The 13,403-nt window shown below is 58.3% G+C and overlaps 2 protein-coding genes and 1 long non-coding RNA gene across 8 annotated transcripts; all 3 read right to left on the bottom strand.

The window, feature by feature from the left end:
- Positions 1–279: 279 nt before the first annotated feature.
- On the bottom strand, positions 280–3,478 carry Rpl10a (ribosomal protein L10a). Its single transcript, XM_004846711.3, has 6 exons — positions 3,315–3,478; positions 3,015–3,089; positions 2,859–2,939; positions 2,428–2,576; positions 614–786; positions 280–490 (listed from the first exon to the last, which is right to left on the bottom strand). The coding sequence occupies exons 1-6, from the start codon at positions 3,317–3,319 to the stop codon at positions 320–322; spliced, it is 654 nt and encodes a 217-aa protein (XP_004846768.1). The 5' UTR covers positions 3,320–3,478; the 3' UTR covers positions 280–319.
- On the bottom strand, positions 1,603–2,421 carry LOC147825511 (uncharacterized). The gene is made up of 2 exons (XR_015440228.1): positions 2,170–2,421; positions 1,603–1,821 (listed from the first exon to the last, which is right to left on the bottom strand). It is a non-coding gene; the product is annotated as an uncharacterized LOC147825511 (long non-coding RNA).
- Positions 3,479–3,647: 169 nt separating the features above from the next.
- Positions 3,648–11,949, bottom strand: Fance (FA complementation group E). 6 transcript variants are annotated; one of them, XR_002395715.2, is made up of 11 exons: positions 11,624–11,947; positions 10,371–10,986; positions 9,909–9,953; positions 9,601–9,669; positions 9,165–9,308; positions 8,291–8,414; positions 8,096–8,174; positions 7,684–7,939; positions 6,408–6,533; positions 4,831–5,004; positions 3,648–3,989 (listed from the first exon to the last, which is right to left on the bottom strand). XR_002395715.2 is itself a non-coding variant. In XM_004846713.4 (10 exons), exons 1-10 carry the CDS (start codon positions 11,869–11,871, stop codon positions 4,903–4,905), a joined length of 1,809 nt encoding a protein of 602 aa, XP_004846770.1. In that variant the 5' UTR covers positions 11,872–11,947; the 3' UTR covers positions 4,613–4,902. The 6 variants fall into 6 exon arrangements, 4 of the variants coding, with proteins under 4 accessions (XP_004846770.1, XP_004846772.1, XP_021115601.1 ...); XR_002395716.2 differs by lacking the exon at positions 3,648–3,989 and adding an exon at positions 5,108–5,364 and having other exon boundaries at positions 4,613–5,004; positions 11,624–11,949; XM_004846713.4 differs by lacking the exon at positions 3,648–3,989 and having other exon boundaries at positions 4,613–5,004.
- Positions 11,950–13,403: the final 1,454 nt, after the last annotated feature.

Below are 13,403 nucleotides of genomic sequence, written 5' to 3'. Positions count from 1 at the left end.
CCCACACCAGTGCCTTCCTGTGAAGGTCCTGTCTCTCGTTCGTGGCTGGACAGAGAACAGGAGAGTCCAGGGTTCCAGGAAGCTGCTGTGGCCTGGCTGCCCTGCTGTCACACTGGTCAGAAGGAAACCACACAGCTCGGCCAGCCAGAGTCTGCCCTCTAGCTGGCACCCGAGTGCCTGTTGCCAGGGTGACAAACCACACACAGCAACTGTCACCAACCCCGAGGCTGCAAGTCCACACACAACAAACCACCACCCCAGTTACAGGCGGACAGGACAGACAGGGCAGTGTGGTGGCACCCACATTTATTAGGGGTGCCTAGTACAGGCGCTGGGGCTTGCCCATGGTGCTCTTGATGTACAGGGCCCGCACGTTCTGCCAGTTCTTCTTGAGCAGTGACACCAGGAAGTTGACAGCCAGGTGGATGTTGTACACCAGCTCATCGTCTGTCATCTTCACATGTCCGACGGCCACAGCCAGACAGAGCACCTGGGTGGAGGGACAGGATTGGGTGAGGCCAGGGAGGAGCAAAGCTATTCCAGCTCCCGGCAGCCCACGCTGGGGCCCAGGCAACAAAGCTGAACACAGGCATTGGGGCGAGGGGCCCGCTACCTTCTTCATCTGGAACTTGATGGTGGACTTCACCTCGTCCACTTTGGCTGCCATGTTCTCATTGTGGGTCAGCAGGGAGGGGAACTTGCCGGCCTTATTGAGGCCAGGGCCCAGGATCCGTGGGATCTGCTTGATCAGAGACTCGGAGGCCAGAAAGGCATCGTACTTCTTGGCTGCAAACAAGAAACACAGCATGCTTTCTAGCCAGCCAGGGGGTGGGGGGTGCTGGACATGGTCACCAGGCCAGAGAAGCACCTGAGCCAACACAGACGCGACTTCTAAGTAGCATCTTCTCTCCCGCTCCCAGGACAGGGTGTTTATAGTACTGAGAACTCACCCCAGGGAGACACGAGCTGCACCCCTATCCCGCTCTATTTTGAGACAAGGTCTTGCTACATTTTCCAGGACTGGATTTGAACTTGTTATCTTCCTGCCTTAAGCAGCTGTGATTTACTGGATAGTGTATTTTAAGTGGCTACTTCCATACACAAATGCAGTTTTGCATCCTGAAACCTGGCAGCCTAAGACCCTAGGAACCCACAACCTACAGTACAAGAGCGAGGCCGGAGGCTGCTCTGCCCACACTGGCTGGGCTTAAGTCCGGCCTCTCATGCCCTAGCTGGGGCCTTGGCCATGACAACAGAGGACCTTTGAAACTAGCTCTGACACCGCTGTGTAGACCACAGTAGGGACCAAAACCAAACTAGCAAATTCCAATTCACAGCACTGGGCTAGTGAACCTAAAAACTCACCTGACATGTTTTCCACAGGTGAAGTGTTTGCCCTCATTACCTTGAGTTAGGTGACCCAAAAATACTGCATCTGTTTAAAGCCAGCATTTGGCCTCCTCCCTTAAAGACCACAAGGTGATGGCACACGCCTATAGTCCCAGTACTTGGGAGGCTGAGGCAGGATGACTGCTGAGTTTGAAGCCTGCCTGGGCTACACAGTGAGTCTATCCCAGGCCAGCCTGAACTACAAAACAAGACTTTATCTCAAAAATAAAACAAAATGGGCCAGGGATTTAGCTCAGTGGTTTCGCCGCCTGCTGCGCAAGCGCAAGGACCTGAGTTTGATCCCTGGTACCAAAAAAACCCACAAAAAAGCACACGCCTCAAAAAAATATTAAAAGGCCAAACCTTCACTTACTGTTTTCTCACACTAGGGGTTGGCTCCAAGACTCTGGCATTCAGTTACGGCCTTGGGACCTAGAAGCCCAACGTTCATAAAACTAAAACCTCCACTCAGGCTGCTTTGCCACCCACAGCAATTGGCCCCCACACTACTCCCCGACCCCGTTTTGTTTTTTCAAACACGATGTCATGTGGGGCCGGAAATTTAGCTCAGTAGTTCCACCGCCTGCCTCGCAAGTGCAAGGTCCTGAGTTCAAACCCTGGTAACAAAGAAAAAAAAAAAACCCCACATTGTAGGGGCTGGGGATTTAGCTCGGTGGTTCTGCTGCCTGCTTCGCAAGCTCAAGGTCCCAAGTTCGATCCCCGGTACCAAAAAAAACTAAAACCCACATCTCACCTAACCCAAGCTGGCCCGTGACTCACCGCGATCCTCCGGCCTCAGCCTCCCAAGCGCGGGGATCACAGGCGCACTCCCCCAGCCAGCTGCCGCCTGTTTTAAAAACCCACCTCTCGGGGAGGCTGAGGAAGCGCGGTTACAAGTCCAACCCCCCTGAGCAATTCCGCGAGCCCTGACTCAAGATGAAACCAGAGGGGGCGGGCTGGGGAGAAGGAAGGCGGTCAGCCCAAGGCCCCGGGTTCGAGAGCCTCTTCCGTGCAGGTCGCACCCCCCGCAGTGCCCACCCAGCTTCTTGACCAGCTTCTTGTTCTTGTTGAGCTTCTTCAGCGCCTCGATGTCCATGTGGGGGATGTCCACCGCCTTGGCCTCATCGCAGTGCTGCTGATCGCCCAGGACGCACACGGAGAACTTGGGGCGGGGCGTGGATTTCAGCCTGCGCGGGAGACGCGGTCAGGTCAGGAGAGGCCAGGCCAGGCCAGGCCAGGCCAGGCCGGCCGGGCCGGGCCGGGCCGGGCCGGGGCGGGGCCGGGCGCCAGCCTTACCCGGGGGCGTCGTCACCAGCGCCAGCCTGGCTTCCTCAGGCTGGGCGGCGGGCTCGGCCGAGGCCTCCCCACGCCTCCCCTCTTGTTTTAAGACCCAGGGTGGGGGTCCGCGCGGCCCGGGCTCAGCGGGGCCAAGGGCACCGAGGGCCGAGCGGGGTCAGAGCGGTGCCAACCTGACGGTGCCCGAGAAGCGCTTGTCCTTCTGAGGGTCATAGTTTTTCAAGCTGATCTGCAGCTCCACGGTCTCCAAAAACCTTGGGGGGGGGGACAGCGTTACCGAGCCGCCAGCGCCGACGCCGCCGGCCCCGCGCCCCGGCAAGCCCGCTCACTTCCGCTTCTTGCGCTGGTTCCCATGCAGGACCTCGCGCACCGCCTCGTACAGGGTGTCCCGGGAGACTTTGCTGCTGCAAAGGAGAAACGAGAACGTTCGGAGCTGGCCCGCCGCCGAGACAACCTTCGCCGCCCCGCGACCTCCCGGCTCTGGGTGAGGAGACTGAGGCTCAGAACCTGGCGGGAAACAGACCCACAGGGACCGACGCAGTGCAAATAATGCCCCGCCGGCCACAAAACTGTCGGCAAGGCGTCTAGAAGCACAGATGGACGCGGATAGCACTCTAAAATACAGCTACCTCATGGTTCCTGGCGCGGCGGTAACCGGAAAAGAAACTAGCTAGCCCGAGCATGCGCAGAAATAATGGTCCTGCTCTCGCGAGAAATTCCCTGTTCCCGCGGGCTTTGGTCCAGAGGGTGGTGCGGGCGCTCAGCCGTGAGCACTGCCGGATGCCGCCGCTGGAGGGCGCCGCTAGAATGCGCCGCGGGACCCGAGGAAGCCCGGTGGTGCTCCTCTCCGCCCTTGTCCCGTTCGCCGAGCTGCGGTCCGCCTGGCTCTTAGCTAAGGGCAGAGTCTGAGGCCCAGCACGGAGTCCAGATCTCGTGCCAGACCCCGTATTTAACCTCGCCTGACCTTCGTTTTGCACAATAATCGAGTGAACTGTTTTCTTTCACTCCGGTGAATCAGGCGGGAGGGCCTGGGGCAGGTACCGGCTGGCTGGCCCATCCCTGTGAGAGACCTGGGAGCTGCAGGGGGGCACACTAGGAAATTATTTTTGTTCTTGAGATTCGCAGAACTGAAAAAGCATCTGGTGAGTAGGCAATTAGGATAGGGTCAGGATAGCTCTCCTTTGGCCACAGAGCTGAGAAGGTGCTCACCCGCCCCTTCACCAGCCCGCATCCATCTTCTGGACCCAAGCGTTGCCACTAAGGTTATCTTGGCCCCGTATCCTGCCTTCTGTGGGAGCAGGGTCCTGTGACAGGCAGGGGACAGCACGGTGAGGACCGCTGATTCTGGCACATCCGTCCTTCAGACTTCTGCCCGTGTCCTCTGCCCTCTGCACCAGCCTCTGTTCTCAAAACCAGGCTTTAGCCCTCAGCCTGACCTCCCTCCTGCACCATCTTGCTGTGGCAGGGACTCCTAGGAAGTGCCCGGGAAGCCAGCTCTGATCCTGGCCCCACCTGCACTGGGGGCGGCAGGGAACGTGCACTAGTGAACGTTTGTTTTCCACATGAGGCACCTAGCCAGGTGCTGGGGGACACAGAGGCCCAGAGCACTGCACGCCCACTTCTGCCTGACAGGTGAGCAGTCCAGGAGAGCCCAGCAGTGCCCTCTGCGTCACCTGCCCAAACCCTTCCTCAGTGCCACAGAGTCACTCGCACCTTTAAGCCCCCACACCAATCCCCCAGTGGTGGCTGAGCACCTCACCCATGCGACCGTCATCTAGGACAGGGCTGCGGTGGGTGCACCACATGGTACTGGCCCACAAAATCTGAATGAATTCAGGACCAACACTCTACAACCTTCCCCTCCCTGGGAAGCAAATGCCCTTGTCACTGAGCAGGGAGAGCGGGAAGTTTCAACACACACCCAGGGTCAACGGGAAGGCAGATGCTGCTCCTAACAGGAGTCACCGAGCTTCCTGCTGTTTATTAAATACTATGGGTAAATTACTCTGGAGTCTCTGTTCCTGCACCCTGAGCAGCAGTGAGGACTGAGCCAGCCCAGCATCCTCTGCGAGCACAGTGCATCCCACCCTCAGCCCAGCTGCCAGGGGGAAGTCGGTCCCAAAGACACTGGGCTCTGCCTTTAACCTGAGGCCAGGGCTCGGGACAAGGTGGCGCAGGCAGAAGCTGGTGTCGGGGCTCCAGGAGGGTGGCTGACAGTCAGCGAGCCAGGCGTCTCAGGGCAGCCTGCAGGGACTTCCGCAGGAAGGTAGTGTGGGTCTCCAGGGCCCCAGCCAGGCCCAGCCTCTGGGTCTCAGTGATCTGGGGACAAGGAGGAACCCGTAAGGGCGGGCAGCTGTTCTTCCCCTGGCCTCTACCCACGGGCTCTGTGGAAGGGCAGAGAGGGAAGCCAGGACTCAAGCACCAGGGAGGAGAAGCAGCCCGAGACTGCATCAGATGCACACTTCTGTTTCCACTTCTCTGGGAGGGGCTGCAGCAAGTGTCAGGAAATCCAGATGAGCCTGTGCCTATGATCCTCAAGAAAAGGGTAAAACACCAACTATGGGTGGGGGTGAGGAGCTGCTATAATCCCAGCACTGACTCCGGAGGCCGAGGCAGGAGGATGATGAGTTCAAGGCCAGCCTCAGCTACATAGTGAGTTTGAACTCTATGGTTGTGACCCTGAAGGAGAGGGAGAAGAAAGAAGAGGAGATGGGCGGGGAGGGAGAAGAAAAAAAATGTAAAACAACAGCCAAGAACATACAGCCCTCAAGAGAAAACTACAGGTAAAGCTCCAGCCCATGACCTACAGGGCCTCCATAAAACGCTGCCAGCCTGGCAGTGAGACCTTGAGCAAACTGCTTTCACCTGAGTCTTAATTCCTCATCTATAAAACGGTGCTGCCAGGCACTATGGCACACCTGTAGTCCCAGCTACCAGGGAGGCTGAGGCAGGAGGATCATTTCAGCTCAGGAGTTTGAGACCAGCCTGGGCAACATGGCAAGACCCTATCTCAGGAAAGAGAGTGAGCAAGTGAGAAAGAGAGGGGAAAGGGGAGGGAGGGGGAGAGAGAGAGGCAGAGAACCCGCTCATGGCAGTGTCACGCCTAGGCCTAGATCTACGGAATATTCTAGCAAGTTCACATACACGAAGGGGTCAGAACTGTGCCCGGACGGAGCAAGAGCAATGGCATGTTCACTGTGAGTGCTTCTGCTCTCCGACCTCAGCCCCTCCCCACCACGCCCACACTCTTAGGCCCAGCCACGCACACCTTGGGCCTGCACTGCCTACACTGCACCACTGCCCAGAAGGCCCTGTCCCTCCTCAGCACTCGGCTGCCACCTGTGAGTCAGGAGCCAGGCCCAGCTCCCAGCCAAAGCAAGGCTCAGCCCCCCTTCTCCCACTGCTGCCGCATGCCCCACGGAGCTATCTGACTGCCATGTCCTCTCCCTCTCACTAGCCCAGGGCTGGGGACACGGTCACTCAAGGGGAGGGAGTGCATCACGGTCACTCTGCGTCCCCCACACGCACCTGGCCCAGGGCGATGCTGGCTGGATGAATGAGCCCGAGCAGATCTAACCCCCAAGCCCACATTCTGGGCGTGAACATGCAGTTTCCTTGGCAAATGCTTGGGGCTTTATCCCTCGAAAATGATCTGTACCCTTCTGGCAGGTCCAGAGCAGCCTTGCCAGTAGGACCAGTCCCGTGGCCCCCTTGACACTCACGCTGGCCTGGTACTTGGTCATCACTGTCAGCATGAGCTTGGCATAGGCCACAGAGGCGGTGGCTGCCAGACCCTCTTTACAGAGTTTCTCCATCAGGACACTGAGCTTCTCAGGTGTCATCTCCACCTGCATGATTGGGAGATGGAGCAGTGACATAAGAAAGGGCTGGCCCTTCATCCAGCCACCCCTGGATTCAGCTCTCAGAACCCCCATTTCCCAGCCAGGTGAGCCTGCTTATGTAAGAGTTCTATCCGTGTGGTTCTGGGATGTCCCCAAAACCCCATGTGCCAAAAGCTTGGTTCCCAGGTGGGAGGTGGGGCCTCATGGGAGGAAAGTAGGTTATTGAGTGCTTGCCCTTGAGGGGGCTGCAGCCCCAGCCCCCACTTTGGTTCCTGGCTGCCAATCCTCAATACCTCTGGATGGATGGGTGGGTGAATGGGAGGATGGATGGATGGATGGATGGACAGACAGATGATGTTGTGGTTTGGATCTGCAATGACCCCCCCAAAGCCTCCCACCCTGACAGCTGGGGCTTTTGGAAGGTGACTGGATCGGGGGTGTTGTGCTCATCAGTGGATGAATCCACCATGAGTCCAGAGCTGAAGGTGCTGTCAGATGGGGCCTGGTTGCAGGGAGTCACAGCAAGTGTGACCTGGCCGGGCCCATCTCCCTCCTTGGCTCTTCTCTTCTCTCTCTGCCTCCTGGCTGCCATCATGGGAGCAGCTTTCTTCCTCCCAGGCCTCCACCATGCTGTCCCTGCCTCAGAGTCGCCAACCATGCCTGGTCTGAGACTTCTGAAACCTTGAGCCAAAATAAATCCCTCCTGCTTTAAATTGCAGGTGTCTGGTATTGTGTCTCAGTGACGAGAAAGTGACTAAGATATAAATAAATGCGTGAACGTGTGAATCTATTATCCAGTCAAAAATTAAATTCATAGGGCTGGGGATCTAGGTCAGTGGTTCCACTGCCTGGCTCTCAAGCGCAAGGTCCTGAGTTCGATCCCAGGTACCAAAAAAAGAAAATTAAATTCATACACACATCAAAAAATTCTGCCACAAGGTCTGCAGCTAGTAACGGGCAGAGCTAGATGGACTGCACAGTCAGCTCTTTGCTCCCAGCCTTACAAACTGTAGGATCTCCCAGTGTCGCGGGCACCCTGAGGAGGGCAGCTGTCCCACTTGGCCTTCCCTCACCTAGGACTTGGAAACCCAGAAGCCCGAGTCCTCCAGAGACCCTTGCCCGTCCCTTCTCTTTCGTCTCCAAGGCCATGGCTCACCTGCCGCTCCAGGAGCGCCTGCAATACCAGGAAAGTCTCCTCCTTCCAGGACAGCTCCAAGATCTGCCTGCACAGCAGTGGCCTCGTGAGCACAGCCTGGCCTCTCACCAAGCCCGGGCACCCAGCTCCTACTCCACACAGGCCGGGGGCCGGGGACAGCCTCAGGTCCCCATTCTGCAGTGCCTCACACGGAGCTAGCCCCGAGGCCTGAGGCGGAACTGGGGAAGACGGCAGTCCTGGGCCAGAAAGGTGCAGCCTGCAGGGGCACACAGGTGCAAGGCACAAGACCATGACGGGGACTTTGAGGCACTGCGGCAGGCAGGACCCTGCTGGCTCCCACAGCGGCGGTGGCAGGAGGAGCCCAGCCTTGGGGAGAAGATGGGCATTAAGGGCACGGGGCTTGCACACTCACCCCAGCATGAGGGCCTGAGCATCTGGCTCCAGGGACTCGTCCTTCATCAGGTGACACAGCAACTCTGTTTGTGCCGGACCTGGGCGGGGAAGCAACAGGCATCTTTACTCACTGCTTCCCCAACCCAGGGCCAGGCTGGGCGAGGGTGCTGGGAAGAGGGCAGGCCTGTGGGCCTGGGGTTGGGTCTGGCGTTACCTGTGCCTGGGGCCTGCAGCACGGTGCCCAGGAGGGCGCTGCAGACTGGGTAGGGGTAGCTGGCACAGAAGGAGGTCAGCGCGGTTCTGAGCAGCCGGGAGGCTGAGGAGGTCAGGGAGAGGACCTGCAGGGAGGGACCGGAAATGCTAACTCACTCTCCTCCCTTCAGTGATAACTTTTTGGTGATACTTGGGGCTTGTGCCCAGGCCTTTTTATTTTTATGTTTATTTATTTTAAAATTATTATTATTTGTGTGTGTGTGTGTGTGTGTGTGGTACCGGGGATTGAATCTCAGGCCTCTGCAGTGAGCTACATCCGCAACCCTTTTAAAAATTTTTAATTTCTTTTTTTGTACCAGGATCGAACTCAGGACCTTGCATTTGCAAGGCAGGCATGGTGCCACTGAGCTAAATCCCCGGCCCTAAAATTTTTTAAATTTTGAGACAGGTTCTCACTAAGTTGCTAAATTGCCCAGGCTGGCTTCAAACTTGCAATCCTCCTGCCTCAGCCTCCCTGAGTGCAGGGATTACAGGCAGGTGCCACTGCACCCAGCTTTCAATAAATGTTTATCGGACACATCTCTCAGACGATGATGTGTTATGACGGAGAAAACAACCAAGTGCTTTTCCTGAGGACTCGCATAGACCCACCCTGTGGAAAGGACACATAGGTCCCATCCCCAGCCCCCCAATCCTCAGAAGCCTCTCCGTCAGCTTCTGGAAGGTTCTGGGGCACAAAAGAGCTAAGTGGGTACCCAGCCAGGGGGCCTCCCTTGCACCAGGCTTCCAGGACGGTGTCTCAGCAGCAGCCCCTCCAGGGGGCCCATACCCACCCCGCTGTCCCCAGAACTCCCAGTGCCTCCCAGAGCACCTACTCGGCCCAGAAAGAGGCTCCTGGCCAGCACAGTGGCATTGCTGATGCTGAGGCCTGGGGACAGGGCCAGCAGCCAGGTGCACAGCTGCAGGAGGCTGGCGTCCGAGAGTTGGGGGAGCTGCAGCTGGGCACACAGCTGCTCCACCTGCCACAGGATGGGGACACACAAATGCTCGATCCGGCTCTGCTATGCTGGCACCAGCCAAATGGCCAGTAGGGGCGGAACAAGGCTGCTCTGGGGCAAGGTAAGGCGACAGGAACTGCCCCCCTCACCTGGGGAGGAGACCAGGCTCAGAAGCACTCGGGGTGACCCCCACCCGAGAGACAGAAAAGATGAAATTCCCTCCCCAATTCCCCAGAAGTAGCGAGACAGAAATGGGGAAAGGTAGGGAAGGGGACGGCATATCCCCAGGGCCCGGCAGGCTTTCTGGTCTTACCTGGCCAGGACTGCATTCATGGAGAAGCTGCAGCTCTTTTGGGGGGGTATCCCCCAGCCCCCCCAATCCCTGGGGAGGCAAAGCCACATCAGGCCTGCAGAGACCCTGTGACAAGTCCCAGAGGCCACCCCTTCCACCAGTGAAGTGTGTGGCTGAGATTCTAGAAGGTGCTGCCCAGGGAAGGAGCTGTGCCCAGGGCTGGCTGTGCCCTGGCAGCCCCGCCTCCCCCACCAGCCTGCGCATGCGCTGGGGCTGCCCTGGGCAGAAGGTGGAGGGAGGGCTACTGCGTGCAGGGCCGGGCCACTCACCTCCCCGAAGGTCCTCAGCAGCTGCTGCAGCCTGGGCACCTGGGCCTGTGGGGGAGAAGCCGTCACTGCCAAGTCCCTGCCCCACGAGCAGCCCCAAGCCCCATGCCAGCTGCTCTGGCAGCGGAGCAAGAAGGTAGATGAGAGCTCCAAGAACATGAAGCCCATCTTGCAAAGGCCTAAGAATCTGCTAGATGGGGTTTCTGTGTGCTGACCCCGGCGAGGTGGACTCAGGCCAGCGCAGGCTGGGTGCTGGCAGGACGGGCCTCCCCTGGGCCGCACCCTTTAGCAGCCCCACAGCAGACATCAGGAGAACGGAGGCTCCCACTTCCCACAGCTCCCTTCCCAGCCCCCTCCTCACACGTGCCCACCCTCAATCCACAGACAGCAGTCATCTCACTGGGAAAGTGCCCAGCTGGCCTTCTCCTAAACGGTGACTCCAAATACAGCCTCCCCTCACTGGACCTGCAGGGCTCCGGGCAGCTCCACACTGGCCCATCGGCCCTCCGCCTCCCCTGGACTCTGGCAAGCACCACAGGGCCCGGCTCCCATGACGAGGGGCTCTTTCCTCAGGGGTGATGCTGCTCCTCCAGCCACCAGGGATTCCAAGGACAGGGCTCCTGGTCTCTCCTTGTGATCATCTTCCTCTTCTTCCCTTTCCCCACTTCGGAACCTTTTGGGGGCCTTCTCCCCCTCAGGATTGCCAGTCTCTTCCCCTGGCCGTTGCCTCCGTTTCCCACACTGCTGGGACTCCCTGTCCTCCTCTTCCTCGAGGTCTGGAGCCCTGGGCAGTTTCAACCTCCTGCCTCCCTGGCCCAGCCGCCTACAAAGGCTTCGGAGCTGCGCCCGGCACCCTTCTGACAGCACGGAGGCTCCCTCCAAGGAGACACCGGGCCCAAGGTCTCTCTGCAGCAACCTCCCCAGGGCCTGGAGCCAGGCATCAGGGGCAGAGACCCGGTCCTGTCGGGCAATCCGCAGCACAGGCAGGAGCTGGCTTTCAGGCATCGAAGGCCGTACAGCCATCAGCAGGGACAGCAGGTTCCTCTGGCAGAACTGGGGCAGGCGCAGCAGCAGCGGCCTCCTGGGTAGCCGAGGGAAAGCAAGCAGTCAGAGCACCACGCAAAGGGAGCTGCACCCCAGAAGAGGCCAAGCGGATGGAGAAGGGACAGCCCAAGGGCCACTGACAAGCGTTTACTGAACATCTATCATCATCCAGCCCTGCTCTTTGAACTCCTGGACTTCATTTCAGCTAAACAATTCAACATTGGAACCTATTCTTTAATAGGCCCAAGCTTGTTTTATGTGATGAAAAAAGTTCATTGCCATATTTCAGGCAAAAATAATACTCCAGGATACTGTATATAATTTTAACACAGGTGTCCGCTTTGTATGTGAGCACTTATACCGCAAGAATACATTCGATTTTTTTTTTTTTTTTTGGAGACAGGGTCTCACACTATGTAGTTCAAGATGCTCTTGAACTCATTACGTATCCCAGGCTGGCCTCCAACTCGCAGTGATCCTCCTGCCCCAGCCTCCTGATTACAGGTGTGCACCACCACACCCGGCTGCACACTCGGTTTTTAGAGGTAGAACTATTCGGTCAAAGTCGATTTGACTCCACTTCCACTTCCGCCCACGGGAGGCCCCTCCTCCCCTCGCCCTGGGAACAATTTAACCTCTCTGGGCTCCGTCCGGCGGCACTGACAGGGACTTACAGCTCCAGGGGGCCGCCAGGGCCCCGCAGCGCCGGCTCCTCCCGGCACAGCGCCCCCAGGAGGTCGCCCCAGCTGAAGGGATCCCCGTCGCGGCGGCCCAGCGCCCGCAGCACCCCAAGGCCGCGCCGCGCCCCGTCGGACCCGGCCTGCAGCGCCTGCAGCAGCAGGCGGGCGGGAGCTTCAAGGGGCGCCCAGGGCTCAGGCCCCGCACCCTCAGCCCCAGGGGGCGCCCCCTCCGGGGTCGCCATACGACAGCCCCCTTTGGGTGCGCGCGGGAGCCCCGTTCCCGCGCGCAGACAGAGGAGGCGGGAGGAGGCACGCCAGAGCCGCCGGAAGGGGCGTGTCTGGGAAACATCCAATCGGGGAATGGGTGGGCAGGACCACGAGCTTGGGCCAAAGAAGGGTTGGTATGTGGGCGGGGCTTGACGGAGGTGGGATCCGCTGCTGACGGCTCCACGACTTTTTCTGCTCTCCCTAAAGTAGTGGGGCAGGGGGGATGTCAGGGTCCTGTGTGCTTAGGGTCCAGGCTGCATTTAATTTTAGTTGTCGTCCATGTTGCTTGTAGATCATGAGCCTTGCTATAAGTGTTGATCCCCGTTTACCACCCCTCTTCAACCCTCCACGAGCCCAAAACTTCTTGGAAATATTTGACGATCAATAGCCCTGAGGATGGGGTCGCAGCGAAGCCCACTGCCATCCTTGTGGTCGCAGCCCCTCCTGTGAATTTCCTCCCACGCCAAGCAGCAGCCTCCCTCTCACGGTTTACAGGAGTGTCCCTGCCTCCCTGAGCTAGAGTTTAGGCCAGACTGGGGAGGCAGGGAGGCTCCCTGCAGAGCAGGAAGAAAGGGAGGGGCAGAGGAGGCCTTTCGAGCCGGCTTCTGGGGCTACACGCATCCGTTCATGCAGTGTGGACCGAGCCAAGGCTGGGGGGTCGGGCACAGGGAACCAAGCACAGACCACAGCCCTCCTGTTGCCGACACAGTGGGGAGAGAAAGCTAAATAAGTGAGCAGCAGGATGTTTGACTGTGAGAAGCGCGTTCCAGAACACCGCAGGTTGGTGAGGTACAGTACTTTTAAACAAGGTAGTCGGGCAAGGGGAAACAAAGGGGAGGAGGTCAGTGAGCCTGGTAGGAGTATGGAGACCACGCCAGGCAGCAGGAGACCCTGAAGCAAAGGGCCTGGGGCAGAAGTGTGGCTGGAGCCCCAGCACTTGCTGCAGAAGAGCTCAGACAATCACTGGGCCTGAGGTCTGAGGACCTGGGCTTTCACTTGGAATAGTATGGAAGCCTTGGGAATATTCTGAGCTTGATCTGATAGCCACTTAAGCCAAATTTTATTTTTTTCTACAGTAATTTCATGGAAACTTTTGGAAAAGACTAAGGTGTATTTCTTAGATAGTGTCTTAGTTTCTTTTTTTTGGAACCGGGGATTGAACTCTGGTCCTTGAGCTTGTGCAGCAGGCGGTGAAACCACTGAGCTAAATCCCCGGCCCTGTCTTAGTTTCTTTCAAGCACTTTATTCCAGGTGAGCAGCTCTGATTTTGGAGGGAAGGTTGACCAGATGACCAGATGTTGGCAGGAGGGCCTGACAAGCAGTGGGTTGGGCCATGAATGCCACAGAGAGGATGGCACTACCAGCCAGCCTCAAGTACAGCCCCACTCCCTATGCTAGGCTCCAGCTGCCACAGTCTGGTTTCTAGCCATCTGCAAGGAGAACAGGGGGGAGAGTTCTAAATATGGTTCATGGGGGATGTCTCGAGACCCTTTCCCAGGCTCCATGG

Source organism: Heterocephalus glaber, unplaced genomic scaffold, assembly GCF_053883595.1.
Source record: "Heterocephalus glaber isolate CG9 unplaced genomic scaffold, H.glaber_assembly_v1.0 deba00001497, whole genome shotgun sequence".
In the NCBI taxonomy this organism is placed as follows: domain Eukaryota; kingdom Metazoa; phylum Chordata; class Mammalia; order Rodentia; family Bathyergidae; genus Heterocephalus; species Heterocephalus glaber.
This window is presented reverse-complemented; position numbering and strand designations above follow the sequence as displayed.

Excerpts from the sequence above, each read along its gene's own strand:
- Fance (XM_004846713.4), bottom strand. The coding sequence starts at position 11,871 with ATGGCGACCCCGGAGGGGGCGCCCCCTGGGGCTGAGGGTGCGGGGCCT. Across the intron at positions 9,954-10,370 it reads AGCTGCCCGGAGCCCTGCAG|GCCCAGGTGCCCAGGCTGCA; the intron begins GTCCAGTGAGGG and ends TCTCCCCCACAG. Across the intron at positions 5,005-6,407 it reads TGACCAAGTACCAGGCCAGC|ATCACTGAGACCCAGAGGCT; the intron begins GTGAGTGTCAAG and ends CCTTGTCCCCAG.
- Rpl10a (XM_004846711.3), bottom strand. Across the intron at positions 2,577-2,858 it reads CGCTTCTCGGGCACCGTCAG|GCTGAAATCCACGCCCCGCC; the intron begins GTTGGCACCGCT and ends TCTCCCGCGCAG. Across the intron at positions 787-2,427 it reads GAAGCTGGTCAAGAAGCTGG|CCAAGAAGTACGATGCCTTT; the intron begins GTGGGCACTGCG and ends TCTTGTTTGCAG.